General features: G+C 40.9%; 1 protein-coding gene across 18 annotated transcripts in view; it reads right to left on the reverse strand.

Annotated features, from left to right (window-relative positions):
- Positions 1-22,113, reverse strand: part of NOSTRIN (nitric oxide synthase trafficking) — a 709,159-nt gene that overhangs the window by 318,261 nt on the left and 368,785 nt on the right. For 14 of the 18 annotated variants that reach the window (XM_086956574.1, XM_086956575.1, XM_086956569.1 and 11 more), the window contains 3 exons: positions 13,188-13,286; positions 7,785-7,910; positions 1,826-1,934 (listed from right to left, as the gene is read on the reverse strand). In XM_086956574.1, coding sequence (XP_086812700.1) covers positions 1,826-1,934; positions 7,785-7,910; positions 13,188-13,286 — 334 coding nt within the window. The remainder of the gene's footprint in view (positions 1-1,825; positions 1,935-7,784; positions 7,911-13,187; positions 13,287-22,113) is intronic. The other 4 variants (XM_086956571.1, XM_086956567.1, XM_086956573.1 and 1 more) reach the window with 1 other exon arrangement.

A 22,113-nucleotide genomic window follows, 5' to 3' on the forward strand; every position in this document is an offset into this window, starting at 1 on the left:
GTCCCGGTATTGCTGTACACAGACTTGTGGTCGTTTGAGCTCGAACAGCAAATGGCCTTCCAACTCTTTTAAACGGTTTTAACTATTTTATGCTAAGACTTAAACTGAAGGTGAAGCAGCAAAAGTCATTCGTTCTGTCATGCTGTCCCAAAAACTCCAAATCAAAAAGTTTTTTTATAAGGGAGACCTATTGATAAAGTATCTACTTTTAATTATTTCAGTATTTTATTGGATGCAAATGGTCAGTGGGATAGGCTAATGACTCAAAGAGTGCAAGAAATGGGGGCAGCCAGCCAGCGATGACATATTCAGATTTTCCAAAAGCCTAGGCCAAAAGCCGGTTTAGGAGAGGGTCCAGCTCTGTAAAAGTTAATGCCTATCAGTGAATATGTATGGTGCTGGAGTTCAGAGCTATGCTGCCACAGAGAAAAAAACTGTTTTCTGTGCATACCTTTAGCTATCCCTAAAACATTGCATGTCTCATTGCACATATGGAACTGGGATTAGGATTTATGGAGGATCAAGTCAGTATGACACCACTTCTTGTATGCATAAAGGTATAGTAAAATACCAAGGCACACTTTTCAAGACATGTGTTAGTGGATTGTTAAGCCTAGACGACATGACCCCTGTCCCAATGCTGGTTTATATAATAAATACTTTCTGCAGCGTGGGTCACAGTCACCTCTTTCATTGACCTTAAAGTATTGTTCCTAAATCTAAAGAGATAGCAAAAAGGCTTCTAAATCACATTGAGAGGAAACCAGACATGAGCGATTCCTAGATTTGCCATATGTTATTAGGTACATGCAAATGTTTATATCTACAGGCATGGAGGCCTATTTAATCTGGATAACTAATCCTGAGTATAGATTCTATGTCACTAGGTTGAGACTGAATACAGTTTCCTTGTGGCCTTTCCCATTGGAAGTACTTGGCATACATCTCCCCCATGTTTTCCTCTTGACACTGTTACTGCCCAATCTAGTACACACTTTATGCTCTTTTTACAGTGTATGATTCCCTCAGATTGCGCTTTCTGTGTCCAATCCTCTTAGATAAGTAGTTTACATCATATGAAGAGGTGTTGATCTACCTGCAAAGTCTATCTTCTGCTGAAATGTGCACTGCTGTCCTTAGCTATGTTGTTGTCGCAATCAAATTAAGAAGAACATATGCATTTTAATTGTTCATTGGATGATGGTTGCTGAAATTTGTACGGTTGTCTTTAGCTTCATCGTTGCTGCCATTACATTAAGAAGAACTAGTGCACTTTAATTGTTTATTGGATGGGTTTTGCTATGATGTCTTTTCTTTTTAAGAGATTTCTGACAGGATCTATTTATTTTAAATGTTTTTATTGTTTGATTTGTATTATGTAAAATGGATCTTACTCTGTGCTTTTATGGTCGATCATAGTGGCCAAATAAAGATATATTTGACATTGATTTAAACTTCTCTCTTCTGCAGGGAGTGTTCCAGGACTAGCTTAACTTTGGTCAAGCCACTCCTTTGCTGAAAAAACCTTCAGTGTGCATGTGTGAGTGTTCAATAATTTTATTTTACTTTATAGATGTTTTACATTTTCTGGTAATTTTTCCCTTTCGCTGTAACTCATTCAAACACCCATGGTCAAGTCCGTACCAGATAAATCTAAATTTAATGAATGAATGAATTAATTAATTAAATAATTAATTATGAACAGCAGCCTGATAAGATACAGTTGACGGATATGTTGTACAACACAGTCACCTTTTGAAATAGCCTTCAAATATATTCATTATTCACAGTCGCAAATGAAAGCAACTAATTGGGAAAAAATTACCATCTTTGTCTCTTGATGCTTTTTCTATATCATTTTGTAGTCGCTGCAACTTCATATTCAGTGATTGTGTTCTTCTTTCTTGTTCAATTGCATTTGTTAAATCCTCCTCCTCTCAAAAACAATTAAACAGACAAATCAGACTCAAAATAAATAATATATTGCGTGCAATATGTACCATGTTGCGTTTTTTATGAGTCATTAAACCTTTTGTAGACGGTGCTGATAAAATTGTAATGTTCTGAAATGAAATTGCAGGAAAAATACATAAATCCCCACCTTTCTGCTGAACATCCTTTCCCTTGATTTATTGAGCTGTCAAGCTTCCAATCAGAAAGTATTCTGCACAACAAAGCTTAACATAAAGGTACACTAAAAATACTTAGTGAAATAAAACTCCCTTGCCTGACGCACAAAACCTGGATGAGAACCAGGCTGGCAATTGTTCTCTATGGACATTTCCCCAGCAGGGGGACTGGGTCATTAGTTGCCGGTTTTTCAAGACTTAGGGCCAGAGCTGGGCCTTCAAAAAAATTCTCCAGCTCCTTGGGATTAAATTCAGCAGCAAAAGCAGTTGCATATCAGGAGGTGGGGGGGGGGGGGGCCTGTTTTCAAGCTGCTTTTGGTTCCCAGTCTAGCCCTGACCTTGATTGGTTGGGATTTTACAATTCTGAGTATGCTTATAAATAACCAAATTCTACCTGTATGGTGTAATTGCTGCATACACTAGTTTAAGGTTGGGCAGGATTGTGGATGTTGCTGGATGGAGCTCCCCACTGAAAAATGTGAGCGCTGATAAACTAGTTTATGTGAGGGTGTTTACTTACCTTTTCCGAATAGATACCTCCCCAAGAATTAGGGGATAATTGAAGTACCTAGGTTTCTTTCCAAGGTGGTGGGACATTCCCATATTTAATGGAGCTATAGACGAGCAGTTCTCGCTATGAGGTAGCGAAATAAAAAAGTGATGTCGTAAAGCAGGTATGTAATATTTTTATTTAAAGAACTTTGCAACTTGTGGAAAATCTACATTCATTGCAGTACACCAGATATTATAGGATTGCCATACTCTTAGTATACTTAGTGGATCTCTAAAAAGAATCTAAGACAAAAATGTATCTTCAAATCATCGTATTAAAACCCATTCAGACCCCATATTTAAAGTGCTTCGCTGTTACTTTTGTGTGCAGTGTGATAAAATTTAGTGTACAATGTAAACCGATCATGTGTAGCACAAGATGGTTTTCTATTTCACTAGAAACAGTGGAATCCTGAATGTCCATATAGCTACATCTCAGAGATGTCAACATTTCCTTCAATTTGGTTGCCTCCTTCAATCAACTGGGAATACCGTGGTGGCCAATGCTTCTTTTATTCTCAGCCCAGCGACTATGGGAAGAGAGTTTGTCATCATATCAATGTTATGGCTCCCCATACTACCTTAACTCACATGCCATTTTGGACCTTACTTAGAGAAAATCTGCCCTGCATCAGAACAAGATGCTGGGGGCAAGTTCTCATGCTTCTCCTCTGGATCCCCTTTTATTGCATTCTTTGAGAGCCCTGTGTCAATGTGGTGTGCTCTAGCCAATAAATCGGCTGTGATCCTAAAAAATTAGGGGCAGCTAATCTCATTGGGAGTCTTTCCACAATATCAGCTGCTCTGAGCTGCCAACTGCCAGCCATAGGCAGTTCCATCAAGTGTCAAACCTCAGAGAAGCAACAAGTTTGCTTGACTCCCAGCTAAGTCACTGAGCCCTCATCTGGGAGTGCGAGAACAGTTTACACTGTTTATATGTGCATTGGTACTGTTTTTTTTATGAAGTGGCTAGGAAATCAAACAGCCACTGATTTGTTCTCATCACAATTAAATAGCCAACTGGAGCACTGGTTCTGCACCTTGGTGCAATACAGGGGTGGATGAGTGAGTGGAAGAGGATCAATTTCAGTGCTCAAGCGGCTCGGTGCAGTGCAATCATTTTACAGGAAACAGAGTTTACAATGCTGTCATTACATCGCAGTACTATTACAACACAGTTGTTACAACGACCGCGATGTTAGTAGACGATACATTTACATCGCAAACCATTACAACGATTTCCAGTAGGGGGCGCTGAGGTATTGGAAATTAAATCCAACACCTTCCCTACTGTTGCGCACACTGGAGTAGGAATAGTAAATAATAATATTCCTAAGTCCAGCTCGCCCCCAACTGGGAGTCATTGTAATGGTTTGCGATCATTGTAACAACCACGTTGTAAAAGCACGCGATGTCATGCATCGCGTAATAATGTGCTATATTCCTTTTGTAGACCACAAGAAATTAAACAATACGTAACCCACAACAAAAAAAGATGTGTGTTTTGGATAACATAGTTGTATCTAGTTCCATTTAGTACTGTTCTTCCTGAGCACCACTGCACACATAGGAATCCCAATAGCCATTGCCAGATTTTTACACAGGCAGGTTAAGCACCTTAAACACTCAATGACCCAAAGTAAAACAGGATACTGTGCACCAATATCACAACAGTAAAACACAAAACATATTCAAGATTACAAGAGAGTACTACGTGAACATTGACACTGTCATATCTCAGCTTCCGATATATGTGGTTACCATTAAGCCCAAATTATAAGATTCTCTGAAATCCTAATGAAGTGCTGTATGGACAGTTCAGAGTTATTCACAGCCAGCATTGCATGAAGCCAGTGTAAAAGCTTTGCCACACATGAGAGCAACACAGAGTGTACATTCTCGAATGACTAAGGGCTTTGATTTAGAGTTCGTGGACAGGTACTCCATCACAAACGTGACTGATATCTTGTCCGTCTCCCTACCAATCTATTATATCTTAATGCACTTGTAATAAGGCAGATGGGATAATCATCACGTTAATGGCGAAGTATTCCTCCGCCAAACTCTAAATCAGGCCCTAAAAATGCTTGTGAGCCAAAAATATGCCGGCCATGGCTGTGCACATAAATACAATTGAAAAAGATCTCTTTGTGCTTAAAGTGTAAAACAATTTATGATTATTTGTGTGTTTTTCACTGCAATAGAATACTGGATTCAAAGACTGCTATTTTAATCTTAGATCACAGCCTCTTCCGTTTTTAACATTATATGGTGTCTCTCTATTTGGGCGGACGCCCAATATTGGTTTGAGGGAAAGTTTGGAGTTCATGATCCTCCTGTGAATATTCATAGTACATCATAAAACAGCAAGTTACATATATTCCATTCTAAGGCAGAGACACATAGCCGAAATTTATTTTGGTTAAATTGAAATGTTTTGCAAGAGAGCATTGTCATCTAAAGTGGTGATATTCTGCCACTGAGGATATTAACCCCTTGGGCGCGGCCGCAATTCTGCGCCTGTGCGGCCGTTTTGAAGAGTGGGCGGGTTCATGACGGCCCCCAGCCATCATCAGCACACGCCCACCGTCATGCATGAAGGCTGGGGCCGTCATCAGCATGGAAGGGGTTAAGGGCTGCGCTAGGGTGAGATATTGACTTGCCTTCACAGTAAACCTTTAGTGCTAAAAAGCTAGGAGGCTCATCTCAAACAACTCCCCAACAATACACATAATCATTCCTAGAACATTCTTGCGAAAGAACTACTGGGCCAGTACCTAGTCCATGGTGAGATATCATTAATAAAGTAAAAATAAGTAGTTTATTTGCTCATGCAAGTAGGATGTGTGTGCCAAGTCATACTAGCTGACTTAAAAAACAAAGGCAGTAGGGATTTCGACCTACATGGGTAGGATGTAGACATAGGACTCCATTTCAGTAGCTATGTGGAAACATGGCTAGAGGTATTGCTTACAGCTCTGAATTTAGTAAATGCAGGGAAGCAATACCTCAAAGCTGCTTGCACTGAGTCTGTCCTAGGTAAAAAGAAGCTGGCGGTCCCTGTAGTGTATTGCCTCTATGTGAACTGAAGCTTTGTATGCGTGAAGAAAGCACTACAGGACAACATCCTGACAATAAATTACCATCGTGGCCATCTGGCTGTAACTCCTCTTGTGGCCCAAGGCATCTTTGAAAGGGAATCATGATACAATGTTGATGTAGCCAGGACCTTGCTACATGATCTAGGATTTCACTTGCTACCGACAAGTTAACCCTTTCGATGCTAGTGACGGAACCGTTCCGTCACGAGCGCCGGTTGGGCTGTGCTTATGACAGAACCGTTCCGTCACGACCACGCCCGTTATTTAGAACCTTCAGCAGCGAGAACGCGCTGAAGGTGTTAATTCCTTTCTAATATATTAAAGCATATGTTGAATGCAGAGAAGTATTTATGAAAGTCATTTAGGTAGAAACAACCTTTAACTATTTGAAAATTAATCTGAGCTCTTGAAGCTTAACCTACAGCTGAACAGGAAGGACTATAAACCTAAGACAATGTTATTCATGTTATGTATATTTTGAACATAAGGCGCTAGAGTTGGAGTATGTTTACACTAAGTGCTAAAATAGGGAAAATAAGAATATTTAATGGTTGTTAAATATCTTGCTGTGCTACACTATTCAAGTAGAAATTGCAACTCATCTCCTATAGAGAGTGCATAGTTACGAATATTGAGGTAGTTATTTTATTCAAAGGGGAAACTGTCAATGAACAAATATTTAAGTTACTCAATATGTGTATGTTTAGTTTCAGGAATGACTAGTTCATATTACATTACAGAGTGTTGGTCACACACAAATATTGCTAAGGTATGTCAATTCACTATTACGGTTGAGTGTAGAACGTTCAAGACAATTTTAAATATATCTCTTTGCCTAAATATATACTAGAGCATGAAGACGTCAATGACCAGCAGGATTGGCGAGCAGAGTGGTGGAGTCCAGTGTCTCTGTTTTCTCTCTTGTCCAATTCCCTGTTCCCCATTGCAATAATTGGCCCTCATATTCCAGTGTATGAGGTCATTGATGGACAAAGTGAAGGATGGAAGAATACACAACTCCTGTTGGATTCTGAGGACAAGGATACTGCATCCTGACAGTATCAGAAAGTTTAGGAAAATCAGTCCACACAGACAAAGGTCAATATATGATGAAGGGCATGTTGCCACACAGTGGGCCTGATTCACAAAGGGACTACATGTAGTGAAGTTGCGAGTGAGGAGTCACCGCAATCATGGAGGAATCTCCATATATTGCACACTCTGCAGTGGTCTGCACTGAGATTCCACCTCGTGGGCTGAGATTCCGTCTCAAGCCCGGAAACTACACTACGAGTGCAGAGACTCCACACTCGTAACTTTACTACATACAAGTCCTGATTTTGGAAGTGACCACTGCATTTATGACTGGAAAACAAACTACACACAATGCAAATGTTACGCCTGTGCTATCTATGTTCATGTGAACAATTTGTATATACAATGCATTTACTCTATCATAACATGGTTCATTAAATGAATGCCTACACAGATGACTATGGGTCCTGCTTAGAGTTTAGGGGATGGGAAACTTTATCACAAATATGGTGGATATGCTGTCCACCTTATTAGAAGTGAATTATAACCTGTGGCACTTGTAAAATGGTGGACAGGTTACCCGCCAAGTTTTGATGGAGTATCCCATCTAACAAACACTAACTAATGCCCTAATGTGTACTACTGCTTAGATTATTACGAGGCAAATTTACTAATGAATATGAAGATCAAAAGAAGGCTACCACAGATGAAAAAGAAAAGTAACAGTGTCACAAAATGTATATATCCTTCATTTAATATGAACACCATTTTAACGATTAAATCACTAGAGGCCATAAATCCATGTAATGAAATATTAGGCAATCCTCTATTTATATAGTTGTACAGAAGAGAAAAATGTATCACAATAATATGCCCAATAGATAAATGAAAAATATTTACAAATGCCCTTTATCAAAACCGGCCTTAATATAAGCACAAGAATATCAGTCTTGCTCAATATACTCACATAATAGTCAGTTAATAGGTACTCAGATTTGTTCTCTTCAGAAGATATAGTTGTTTCTTCCATAAAATTCTTAATGTCTCTTTCAACATCAACCTTGCTTATGGCGTTATCAATTTGTTGTTGGCACTTAAAAGACAGAACCATAAAAAATTCAATTTATATCGTATGTTTTAATTCACTCAATCAAAAATCAAATATCATTCCCACTCATGGGAACAAGGAACTAGCAAAATTAATTAAAGCGTGAAAACACAAATTCTACATGCAGTAGAACACAATATTTTAGGTTCACATATTATTATCAATTATGCAAGACTAAATGCACACCTGTCCTACGTTTGGAGCATTTTCCAGATTGCCGGACTGTCCTTTGAGAATTTGTAAGCTCAAAGCAGGGTATTGTAACTCAGGAAATGCCATGGAGCAGGAGAAATTAAAGGTCATTCGTATAAGGGAGTAGAAGGGTTGGTACCATTTAAGTCAAATACTCTTCAAAAGTTTGTACGTCAGTTTGGCCTGAGCTGGAATGGAAGTGCAAGACTGTCTCACCATTAAAGCTTACATGGCTTGCATGAGCAGATGTTTCATCAATGATTTGTATCCATGCGCAGTGTGTATGTTGGTCCTGCGGACTCAGCTACACTAATACAAAGATGAGACTTAGGGCCTTATGATGATGCCGGTCAGATGCGCATCTGACCGACATCGTTTTGGAATAGAAACCTCCTGACTATTGAGGCGGTCGTAAACATCCATCTTATAGGTCACGCACAGACAGCACATATGCGATGTCTGGAAGACATGGTATAAAGACGACATGGAGTGTAATCCCGCCTGCTGCTTGGGATTGGTTTACTCCTGCGTTCCTCTTGCTTGCTGGCTCCTCATTGGTATGTGCTTCTTATACCTCATTTCCGTTTACCAGCCAGCAGCAATGCCCAACTACAGTTTCCATATGCTGTGAGTGTTATACTATTTTGAGGATTACTTCTTTGTTTTTGTTTATGTTACACTGTGGGTGCTTCTTTGTCATACTGTGTGCTGCCTTTGTTTAATCATTACAGCACCCACTTCACTTTGCGGGCCACCTGTGCATAACTTTGATATACATAGACATCGCGCTTCATGCTTCAGCGCAGCGTCCATGTTTATATGTGTTTTCTTGTGCACTGATTGTGAGTGACTTTTTGTGACATGGGCCCGATCGTATAGCGTCTAACACGGTGTGTGCATGTGCACGCCTTACTTGGATAAAGAAGTGTTTCCTTGTCTGTCTTGTTAATGTTGTTACAAGTAACGACATCCAAGCGACCAGCTCCATGCCTACAGACACCCACGAAGTTCAGAAATACAAGTTTCTAATGGAGCTCAGTGGTGAGCTCGCCTCTCTTTAGTGGTCACTGCATTCGCTGTGCAGCCCTGCGCTGCGTGGAATAACTGGCCATTAGAAGGGGGAAGGCTCCATCTTTCCTCAGTTTGCCTTTGTTGTTTTTTTTTCCTCTTTGGCTTTTCCCTCTCTACTGCCTGTACGCAACTGCCCCAGCCTGAGCTTAAATTCTTCTGCAAGGCTGTCCCTGCAGCCATTGATTACCGTGCGGGGGCTGCAGGGCCCGGCAGCGGGAGGGGCTGGGTTGAGGACTGGAGTTGGGGGGAGGCTGTAAGTTTAGCCTCAGGCTGCAGGGTGCTCACAGATAATTCTGCCACAAAAGTAATCCACAGCCTAAAGCTGAACCAAAACAATTAAATGTGTCCCTTTTAATAGTCAGCAGTGATAAGAATGTAAATTTTTAACTCTCAGCTGAAGCAGCAAACCTGTTTCTCTCACAGAGACATGTGGTGTAAAACTACTTTACAAAAGGCTATTTCAATGTATACATAATAAACATTATGTGTGATAGTCATCGGAGAGTCAGTGTCTGCATGCATGCTGCACAAGCGCTACAGACGGGCTAACAATCATCCCCCCAGCTGCTGTGCAGTCTTAGAAAAAACAAGGACCAGTTACATTTCACAAGGTCACATTCATTTTTGGTATGCACAGGGAGATTAAGGGCAAGATGTAGGTGGCTAAATACTGATCGGTAACACTGAAATACGGTAAATATCAGCGTTACGGACCAGTATTTAGCCATGTGCGATGTAAGTATTACCAAATGCCATCGGTAATAAGGAATCAGTAAAAATAAGGGAAACCAGTTACCGATTTCTTATTTACCGATCGGTAGACACCGAAACACCAAAATACCGAATCGGTAAATAAGAAATTGGTAACAAATCGCAAATGCGATGTACCTAAAATCGGTAATACCGAATTTTCTAAAAATCGGTATTTAAGAATCGGTAATTACAACGGACTCAAAGCAGGTGGTAATCAGGTGTACTGCATAAAACAGCCCCAAAATGCAACAGTGTGAACACAATGGCGGCCCTCTACGTTATAGCAAGGCGGCTACGTTTGTGAGCAGCAGGACTGAGGGTCTGGAGACGGGAAGAGCGTGTGTACAGACTGCGTGTCACACTGTTCCAAATGACTGAGGCAGAAATACATGAGAGGTACAGGCTACACCCACAAACCATCCTAGACCTGATACAGGACCTGCACCCATGCCTGGAGCATCAGACACCAGGGGCGCACACCATACCAACACATGTGCAGGTGCTCTGTAGCCTGCACCTGCTTGCATCAGGAAGTTACCGGGGTGTGATAACTGTGGCAGGTGGTGTGTCACAGAGTTGCTTGTCCCGTTTCTTCAACTCCTTCTTGGATGCCATGATGCAGAGAATGCATCTCTACATACGCTTCCCCAGCACACAGGCGGAACTGCAGAAGATAAAGCTGGATTTCTACCAAAAGGCACAGTTCCCACATGTAATAGGGTGCATTGATGGGATACACATACCAATCTGCCCACCTGCTGCTACAGAATATATATACCGCAACCGCAAATCCACGTATTCCATCAACGTGCAGGTGATATGTGATGCAGACTACATCATTACTGACTTTGTGGCCAAATTTCCAGGGAGTACCCATGACTCCTACATATTCCAGAACAGTGGGATATACACACGTCTGGCTGGTGTTGAATTCGGAGAAGGATACCTGATAGGTAAATCAATGTGACCCACCCTGAAGTATACCTTGGATGAATGTATTGGTGACTCCAATTAATGGCACTTTTTTTCCCAGTTAGGTGACAGCGCATATGCCGTGCGGTCATTTATCCTAACTCCATACCTCAAACCTTCCACCCCAAGTGAGAGGAGATACAATGTGGCACATAAAAGCACGCGCAACGTTGTGGAGCGCACCTTTGGACTACTAAAAAGAATGTTCTGTTGCCTCCACAAACGTGGAGGTGCACGTCAGTACCGCCCCATCATCTGCTGCAAAATAATATCAACATGTGCAATGCTGCATAACCTTGCCACAAAGAAAGGACCAGCAGTGGAACTAACTGACTCTGAGGACGAGGGTGAGGACTGTCCACAACCAGAGCACAGCACAGCAGGTGTGGCAGCACCACCGGATGGGAGACACAGATGGGCTGAGATAACACACAATCTATTTCTCTCACTTTTATGTACTGCACAATTCTCTCCCCAACTTTAACAACCTACCTCTAAACACTTTCTCTCTAACTCTACCTTCTTCTAACTCTCTTTCACTCTCTCATTCTTTCTGTCTTCACTCTACCTCTCACTTATATATGAAAATAACTGTTTCTCTAGGTACCATCTCTCGCTTTCTATCACTTTTGCACTTACGCACTGTCTCACATAAGTAAAAAAATAACATTTCCATTACAGCACCAATAGCTGTAACTCTCTAAAAAATGCGAGACCTGTTGCATTGCAAATGCTTGTTTCTATTGCAGCTTGTGCATCGTCCGGAAGAGGGCCCAGAACAAACAACATTGGAAAAAATGTATGTTTTCAAACATCTATGCGCCGTATTCTAGGCACCATGTGGTGCCTGCCACGCAGGGTATGGTTGTCAGACCTCATAGCTAAGGCCCTGCTCCAGGGCCCCAAAGTCTGTTTCCGACAACCTTTCTATGGCGGTCGGATCGCCATTGAAAGGCTGTCTGAAAGGGACATCGTAATCCCAATGGCAGTGCCTGAGCAGTTCGGGCCAACGGTCAGATGGGCTCCTTGAGCCAGTTGGAAGCATCGGTCAGTCGCTCCGCCCGCTGCCTCCGACCGCCACGTATCATAATGTGGCGGTCGGACTGCGGTACTAGATGTCGGTTTGACCGCAACTGACGGCCTGTTGTTGGTTGCGATCCGCCGGACATCATAGTGAGGCTCTTGGTGACCTTAGGTCCTACATGAATGAGGTTGAATGTAGTATACAAAGATTGCTTTAACCATAGCATTGGCCTGCACCTGTTTAAGTAACAGTTACTTAAAATTTACTTCTAGATTCCATAATTTATACAAAAAGAGTCCAGATTACATCAATAGATGGAAGCTGCTGGCAACACTCAACACCACACTTATCTTCACACATTTAAAGCCTATAGCACAAATGTATTTTGTGGTCATAAAGCAGATGATCTTTTGTGACAGCAAAATATTTTTTTTACTATTTACAAAAGCACTTTTGTGAGTCACAACTTCCTAAATGCAACGCTGTTCGAATTGTATGCACAAGTGCCCAAGAAAGTTGTGTCTCCTTTCTATCTGGAATTCAGAAAGGAATATATCAATGGTCCCTAACTGGGATTGTGGTTGTAAATAATTGATCAGTTATGGACATAGTAAAGGGGGTGGTATCTGATTTGCAAAAGAGAAGCCATCCTCGTGGACATCTTCCTTTTGGAATTCGCGACAGCGGCCATGTTTGGAGTAAGGAGTGGTACACAGGACCACTGCGTCTTTCGCTCTGGTGTGAACACTTTTTAACATTTTTTTTTTAAAGCTGCACCGATTCCTTTAATTGACATGGGCCTATTTTAATGGAATGCAAAGGCAGGGGTGAAGGTTTCCTTTCACTGACAGACCTTAATCCTTGCAGGGAATTGCAAATTTTGAACTGTTTATTTAATATTCATTTGGCAGATTGCGTGTGACCACCTGCGAATGTACGATTTGCGAAGCGACCTATTAGTAAATTTACAAACTAGTCTGTGTGCAAATTGCACGTCATTAGTTTACAAATGAGAATGGTTCTCTTAGCATTGAGATCCAATGAGTTTTGATCTCCCAATATGGTGACTTATGTTATGCAGGAGGGATCGAATTATGACAACTTGTGTGTCTGCCTAGTGATAGCTCTGAATTATGCGCTTGTGGGTGGTAGCTCATTCACACAGCATCAGCCCTAGTGGAAACAGATTGTTTGCAATGAACAAATATTATGAACACATAAGTAGTTTTGTTATACTATGGAATACATACCATTGCCAAGGTTTCTCCAAATTTGGATACATGCTCATTGTATCGATTCAGGATATTGCAGAGAAGTTGAATTCTCTCCTTTTCCAAGTCTTGAATACTCTGTAATATGAAGTCATTGTCATTGCTCCTTTAGAACACGAAATGCAGCTATCTTTCATTAAAAATGTCTCTTATTAGGTTAGATTAGGTCATTTGTTGGAGGCATTAGAAATTAATAAAGAGAATACAAGTGTGTGAACGTTGGCAAAACTTTCTCAATGGAACACAAAAAAAGAGAGAGTAAACACTTCTGTCTGTTATAAATTATGGAGACAGTATACCATATATGTGCTACCTAAAGCTCTTTACGTTTTTCTGTAAAACAAAGACAACTTTATCAGTTCTCTGTGTACTAAAAGAAGGGACATATTTAAATCATTCCATTTTTTATGTAACAAATTATTTAAAAGACCACATTCTAAAATTTACTAATAAAAAATATTTTGAAAAATTGCTGGACTTTTATGCACAATCTACATTGATTTCTTTTATGAGGACCAAAAATGATATTTTTCGACTTATTGTCCAAAACAACTGACATAGAATATGAGTCAATGCTATCAACAATAATGCCAATTACTGAAGCACTGCTTTGTTACATAAAATCTCTGGTGCCTATTTAAGTGTCTCTCTTTTCTAGTTTGGCCAAACAAGTCTCTGCATATCACCTTCTAGCTAAAGTCTCCCTTTCGGCCGAATTTAACACTTTCAGGTCATTCCATTTCACAGTGTTGCAAAAAACTCCATTTATATGTTAGAACATAATTATCTTTAAACAACAAATTTCAGTGCCATTTCCATTGCTCGTGTAAGTGGCATTTGTGAAACACAACAGTAATCCATGTATACATTTGCCCTCTTCTAATATTAGATCAACTCAAAGATTAATACTTTAAGTAATCGTTCTTTGGCATTTGCTTTAAATTTGTAAATACAGTTAGAAGGGTTTATACTCATTCAAAATATGCACGAAAAATGTCAGATAGACGTTAGTAAAAATATTTTAGTGTAAATATCCGAACAATATAAAGCAGTCTTTGAGTCTGCCCCCTTCAACCATTTGCTTTTGTCAACCAGCCATTGGCTTGAGACTTTGGACTCCGTCCAGTTAAGTATTGCTCTCTCACCTCTAACTTTTGACCTTCTCTGCCATTGCTCTCTCACAGCTCTCCCTCTAGTGTCTTAATTGATGCCACCCATGGCTTCTCTCCAGTGAGCATGCTTTATCAGAGGATGAAAAGAAGCCTTGATGTTGATGTATCTTTATAAGGTTGCATTTATTTCCGATCTTTACATTTCACAGATATTAAATCTCGTGTATATTAACGTCCCGCTCACCTTCATTAAAGTTCTGTTTATATTTCTATGTGAAATAAGGTTTGTACTAGATCACAGTCTTTTGAAAACGAAAACACAATGCTTATCAAAAGAAAATGAAATGAAGGTTGAGTGGCAAAAGATCCTTTTTATTGTCCTTCTTTTCTTCCTTAGTTACTCATTAACTTCTCTAGGAGGTTCATCACTTCTAATTTAATCGCCCCTGCTTGAAGCGATTAGCCGCAGCGTGTACCTCCACAGGGTCGGTAATAAACAAAACCAGGCCTCACTTCTCAGCATGCAGTCAACAGCATTTTTCTAAAAAAGATGGCTTCTCACTTTCTTGAAATTGGTTTATTGTGTTTTTTTTGTATATATGTGTGTACTGTGATGTAGTATGTACAGTTTGTCAAACGTAAATGAATGTAAATAGATTTGTTGAAAGTATTTTTGTAACATATATAAATTATGCACTATTTTTCCTTTTCACAAAAAAAACCTAATGAAAAAAACAGAGAAGATGTGAAAAGAAATGTGTTTGGCTAATAAGCATAAATTATAAAAGCCTGTAAGAGGTAGAGATCCAGGCAAACTTTGTTTCTTGTATTAGGCAGCACAGCACACGTAGAAGTTACAAGACACCATTTAAAGATAGTTTATGTGCAGGAAGGGAGAACTTCCTGCACATAAACGATCTTTCCCTCAACGCAGACACCCTTGTACTATGGAGCATGGGGGCCTGTGTTAGCGATAGGCTGCTAAATTTAGCACCAGCGCAGGTGGAAACGCAGGGGTGCACCATATTGTTGTAAATATGGTGCAACCCTGCATTTCAAAAGTGGCGGCGCGTGAGGTTAAGCCAAGGAGGCTAACGTAACGCTCCGCCACTTGGTAGTAAATATACCCCATTGTTTATTCTTCATACTGTATGTTCTAGTCCAAAAGGGTTATTGGATCATTTCCCCTTATTACTTCAATGTTTCTTTCTAGAAACTCAAGAAAGACTATAGAGAAGTTTGGTGGCCATTCAACCTTTATTTCACATGAAAACTAAAACAGCACGATATGGAAGTATAATGTGACTTCAACATATGCCGACTTTCATTTTGTTTATTTGACTGGCTTCAATGTGCTAACACTGTGGCTGCATGCACTAATGAACAACACTTAGGTCTCAATTATACACAGGTTTGTTGTTTGTGCATGGTGTTTCAATAACAATTCTGATTGTAATTTAATTTAAAATAGAGGCATGCTTCACCACATTAAACGCAGACCTAATGGCTTTGGCAGGGTTTGTTCTTGGTTCTCTTATAAAGGTTTTCAGATTTAGCAAAGAGAAATCATTTCTCAGACATTCCTGCTTCAAGTCTGAGCAAAATTAACAATCCATGTAATCACAAGGCTAAGCATCAAAGGTCAGGGGAGCCTGCTTTAATGGCTGAGTTGAAAACCAAATTGTTGATGATGAGGCGCAGAGGGAGGTGAAGTTTCTTGGAAAATATACGGAAGCGCCCAGATATAGAGAGGGTGACAGACCGGGACGTACGCTTGCAGGTATACTTCGGGCCCCACGGTCCACTGCTTACATTCCCGAACTAATTGACAGGGAGGGTGGCCCTGTCAGGAGTCCGTTGGCTATACTTAATGAGTTCTCGTTTTTCTACGCCCACTTATATACAGCTGCACAGACTGAATGTCCGGAGGGCATGCGGGGTTTTCTAGATTCCATGGCATTGGTTTGGTTTAATGACCTGCACAGGGAGTATTTGCACCTACCATTCAAGTTGGAAAACATAGATCAAGTAATCAAAAGCTTGCCATTAGATAAGGCCCCTGGGTCAGATGGTCTGACGACCGCCTTTTACAAAACCTATGTGGAGGAACTAGTGCCCCAAACTATTGGCGGTATATGAAGAAGCTCATGAAACAGGTATTACTTCCACAAACTATGTGGGAAGCTATTATTATTACCTTGTTAAAACCGGGTACACTAGAAACTGACTTAGACTCATACAGACCATTGTCACTTATCAATGTAGATGTTAAAATATTGGCGAAATTAATAGCAAATAGGTTGCAACCCATGCTCCCACTTACAGCCTTACCAGATCAATCAGGCTTCATACCCGTAGGGTCTATCTCTCATAACCTCAGAACAGTCTTTTCGGTCCTACATTATTTACATCCTGATGTACAGGCAGCAGCGGTATGTTTAGACGCAACAAAGGCCTTTGATTTGCTTGAATGGCCCTATTTGTTCAGGATTTTGGAATGGATGGGTTTTGGCCCCCTTTTTATTAGATGGCTCGGGCTGTTATATACTGAGTTGACGGCTAGGTTACGAGTGAATGGCCTTGTATCTGACCCATTTCAGATTATGCGGGGCACGCAACAGGTGTGCCCGCTGCCCCACCTGTTGTTTGCCATTGAGATGGAGCAGTTGGCTGCACATATTAGACAACGTCACAGGGACAAAGGTATAGGGTTTAGTGCTCAGAGTCTTTTGATATCACTCTATGCAGATGATGTAACTTTGTATATTCTGAACCCTGCGCAAAATCTGGACACAGTATTAAGATAATTCATTAAATTTGGTGGTCTTTCAGGCATATCTATAAATTGGGCTAAATCAGTGGTATTCCCCCTAACTGATAACACTAAGGCAGTGGTTTTGGAATTTCCGTTACAATGGGAGGTGAGAAAGTGAAGTATCTGGGAATCTGTATCAGCCAGGATGTACAAGAAGTGTGGAACCTAAACTACTGTAAAGCCATTGATTGGTTGGAGGAAAAGGTGGCAATGTTGGTTAAACTCCAGCTGTTCCTAGCAGGAAGAATCGCGTTAGCAAAAATGATTGTTCTGCCTAAATTTTTATATCTCTTTGTGAATCTGCCAATCACACATACCCAATCTTTTTTCAGAATATTGTGCTCACTGTTAATATCTTTGGCATCGGTGGGAGGCCAGTCCCGGGTGTCGTGGGAACTGTTGTCTTTGCCGCTTAAGCAGGGTGGTTTAGGCGCGCCCAATATGAAGCTATATGCATTCTGCACACAGGCACAATTCCTGCATTATTGGGAGTACCCAACCCTCTTTCAACCACACGTGGATGTGGAGACGGATACAGTGGCGCTTGTTCCTCTTTGAGTGGCTGTGTAACAGACCTATAAACATCCTGCAGATGGCATCAACACCTCTGAAACTCTAAAATAGGCTTGGGATGGGTTACATAGACGAGCAGGATCAAAGATAATATATGCACCTTATATCCCCCTAGCACAGAACCCTATGTTACCGAACATCAGAGATGAGATAAACAAAAAGGTAGCGCAGACGATGTAACTCCATACATTTGCAGATCTCTACCCGGGGGGGGGGGGGGGGTGGGGGTGGGGGGGATATTTAGAGAAGCTCCGACGGCAGAGGAGGGTCAGAAGGTATCTTTCGGTGAGACATTCTTATGCCACAAACTACAGGCTGCCTGTCGTAAATTGCATGCCGAATTCCCGTCCAAACCATCCCTTTTGAATGCTTTGGAAAATCTACTGCGTACAAAATCGCCACGTAGACTTATCACTAGATTTTACACACATATGCAGGCTGACGCCCCCATGACGGCATCCAGTGCTTGGCAAAAGTGGAACATGGAGCTATTTCCCCCTCTGACTGACGACCAGTGGACGTACTGTTGTGCTCAAATGACTGAGCTATCTCCTAATTACAAGCTTCGCCTTATCCACTTCAAATTCTTGCATAGATACTAAGAACGCCCATTAGCTTACGTCGCATAGGGCTCAGAAACGATGACTGTTGCTGGTGCTGCAGTGCAGGCTCTGTCTCAATTCTCCATATTCAATAACACCACTGGTGGCTCCCAACAGTAAGGCCAAGCCTCTGAACAATATGAAACTAAACAACTGCCAGTACTGCTTTCTTATTCCTTCTTAAACTTGTACCAACAAATTGAACATCCAACAAAATGTGTACTAGACTGCTAATTCTGTCTGAATCAATCTTTTTGTTTAATATTTTTTTCTCGAAGTTAAAGTATAAACTAAAAATGTGACTTTTAAATTTTTTACAATATAATTACAACAATAAAAACATTCCTTTTTACAAAAACAGACTTCCTTCATTCAATCTCTCATTCACCTTTCCAAAAACAATCACCACATCACATCCACTCATGGCACACAACAATAATATATACAACTCAGATCTTTTCTGTACATAAATCATCAGTGAATAATGCCATAGAACAAAAATATCAACATTTTTTATTATTGTGTCACATTTGAGTTTGTAATTCTATATTCTTATGGCTATATACAATGGGTCTATGCGTTTCGAACTCTTAATTGTTATAGAGTTCTCTTCAGGACCTCTGAAGGCTGTGAAGGAAACATAAGAGCTAAGTTTAGCTTTTGAAGAATTAAAACTCTGTACCCCTCAACTCATTGCCTCCTCTTATGACCCATACCTGTTTCACTTTAACCTCATGATTGGCCGACGCGGGACACTGTATCAAAAAAATTTGGTATGGCATCAGATAAATACACAGCCCTGCTGATGTTTTTATCAGTACAGCAAAAACTTGTCTGTCAAAATAAACACATGCAGCTCATTTACATCATTATTCGTGTAGTGACCCGTCTGTTTTTTATATAAAGAAAGAAAGGCTGGAACGGTTGGCCTAAAGAATGGAAAGACTATGCATGTGATGGAGTGGAAGTTAGCGCCTAATGCAACCTGCTCTATATATGAACCTCGAGTAAACTTGTAATAATACTAAACCACCTTGTTCATCATTAATATTCCCTTTTTCCAGTACACGCGGGTGTCCTAGAGATGCTTGCCTATGTGTTTACTAACAGTAACACCGCTTGCATACTATAAAATGGCCGCTTCGCAGAAATTCAGTCTGCGCATGCGTCGGTCATACCCATGTGATGTGACGCACTCGCAGATTTGGAGGGAAAAGTCTGCTCATGCGCATTGTAGCTGACCTGCCCGCTTGTTCTAACCTTGCTCTGCGCTTGCCCATGCTGCTTCGCATTTCTGTCTATTCTCGCACTAATGATTAATCGCTATAGTTATTATGAAGTAAGGGGTGAAGTGTAGGTAATCATGGTGTACAGTGTGTTCTGTTTTGCTGTGAAATTAATTTGTTTTCGCTTACTTTTCATGTACCACGCATACATTGGCCTGGGTATGTGAACCCGACTCCATATTGGAACCCGTTCCGACCCTGTCACGTGCTGAGGGAAAACCCACACTGCGCAGAAGCAAATCCCAGCCAGCTGGCTCCTGAAGCAAGATGCGCATGAGAACCTACCTAGGCTCTTGTCAAAGATGCTGACAGTTACCTTGAAATGTGCAACATTGTATCAAACTGCTGTATACACCCATTGTTTCTCCATATTCCTATGCTTGGGAACCTGAACCCAGGGGGGCGGGTATTAAAAATTAATATTCATTATGTGAACGTCGAATTTAGGAGGTAAAGGTGACCTAATCATTTCTCCTGACCAATCATAAGTTGGGACCCTGTTTTTGCAACATTTGTGGGTGGTCTGGGAACCCCAGAAGAGTATATCTAGCCTAGTCAGTTAGGGAGAAATTGTCCGACTTGTCCGAGTAGCAGACCTGTCACTGACCCCACGACTCTATAGGTGATTGATACAGAGAGCTGCGGAGCGCTCTGTCCGAGTATTTTCCACAAACTCCAAGGGGTGGAAATAGTCTTAAGTGCTGGCGAAGCACTTTCGCTGGGGATTTGAGAACCCAATCGGGGTTATTGGCGGATTCCGTGCGGTGAGGGGGTAACCAAGGCGTTGCATCCGAAGCTGTGGGGGTTGGTCGTGCCCTTTCGTGAGCCCAGTCCTGACCCAGAACCTGAGGGGTATCCTGTCCTGGTTTTCGTGAGCTGCTACCTGCTCACCTACTGGTATCCTAAATCCTTGAGGGTCCTTGTCCTCGTCCTTCCCAAAACTGACCCGTGGCCAGGGTTAGTCTTCATTCTTGCCTAGGTAAATATTTACCTGTGGGTGTCCGTCATTCTATCCTTTTCTTCTGCTCTGAATAAAGCCTCTATGCACATGATTTTTGCCTTGTTCTCTCCTCTGATGCAATTGCAAACTGTTTATTAGTATGTTCCTATTTTTCCCTTCCCTTAGGAGGTATTTGAACTGTCTCTTTTGAATTATTAATGTGTGGTGAATGTTCAATAAGACTTTAGCTAGATAGAATAGAATTAGGGTTGAGTCACATATAGGCTATAAAAATTCACTGACTGATGTGGTTTGAACTTGCCGTCCCTAGTTTAAGTCTAAACTGATTAGCATGTTCCCTGTTACCCATACCCTTTAGAAACTCTGATTACCCTAAATGGTGTTAACCTTCTTGCATAGCTATTTTATCTTTTTGATACTGCTTATTGATGTTACTATCAGCATCTGTCTCATAATTCTGTCTCTCTAAAATTACTTTATATAAAAAACCTTAAAATACCTAAGGTGTCTGTGGTCATTTTGAAAGGTACATCAAATGTTGATCGAATAAATAAGTGGTGTATTTTGAAGTGTTATCACCTACCCTCGTGCTCCTGATCCATCAGGAGGAGTAAGTACCTGTGGTAAGTCAGGTACCCTGTTAGAAGTGTCTCAGGAAACACACACACAATACTGATAGTAGCGTGTAAAATCACCCGACTTGTAAATTGGGTTTACTAAGCGCATATATGGGCCCAAGTGCGTGATAATCTGGCAGTCTGTAGGGCCGGGTGACCTGCGCGCTCTATCAGTATTTCTGGTAGCAAGAGGATGGTTAGGACTAGTTAGGATAGGTAGATAGGAGAGTTACTATTGAACCGTGAAAAATAAAATGTGCTGCTAAAAATTTATTATATGCTGCTATAAGTGATTATTGGTTTATATGAATGTCATAGAATAAGTTTGATATATTGCATGCATTTTTGAATATATTACTAACCAATTGTGAGTAAATGTTTTATGTTGTGGGGATCCCCGGGGAACAGAAATAGCAGGTGGTGAGCAGAATCCACTTGGCTGTAAGGTCACTGGCAAAGGGAGAGATTAGTGCATGGTTAGGCAGAACTGGAAGCGCTAATCAGGGTTTTCTTCTTTTCCAAATTTATCTGAAGTGTGTATGTTAGCTATCAGGACCGTGGTGAAACTCCCGTTGTGACATCACCTAGTAAGGGTCACAGACGGCAGGAGTAATAGGTTCTTGGAGCTTGAGTGGCAGCAAAGGAGAGCATTGGTGAAAATTTTACTTAGTATATATCCCGGAAAGAAGTGGATTAGTCAAAAGAGTAGCAGGTTCTCTATTTGCATGTGTGAAAAGGATAGGCGGAAGGGATCTATCCGTTGTGAATGAAAAGTAGACAGAAGTGGTTTACTTGCAGTAAAAGAAAGACTCTTTTCCTTTCTAAGACCCTTTGGCATAGTGGCGGTCGTTTTACTTTGTTAGCTAAAATCTGTACGCGCACTTTAGGGAAAATTCAAAGTTTCCGTTACCTTGTGAAGGAGGGAGTCGGTCGCAAGAC

This window comes from Lissotriton vulgaris, chromosome 2_1 (genome assembly GCF_964263255.1).
Source record: "Lissotriton vulgaris chromosome 2_1, aLisVul1.2, whole genome shotgun sequence".
Classification (NCBI taxonomy): Eukaryota; Metazoa; Chordata; class Amphibia; order Caudata; family Salamandridae; genus Lissotriton; species Lissotriton vulgaris.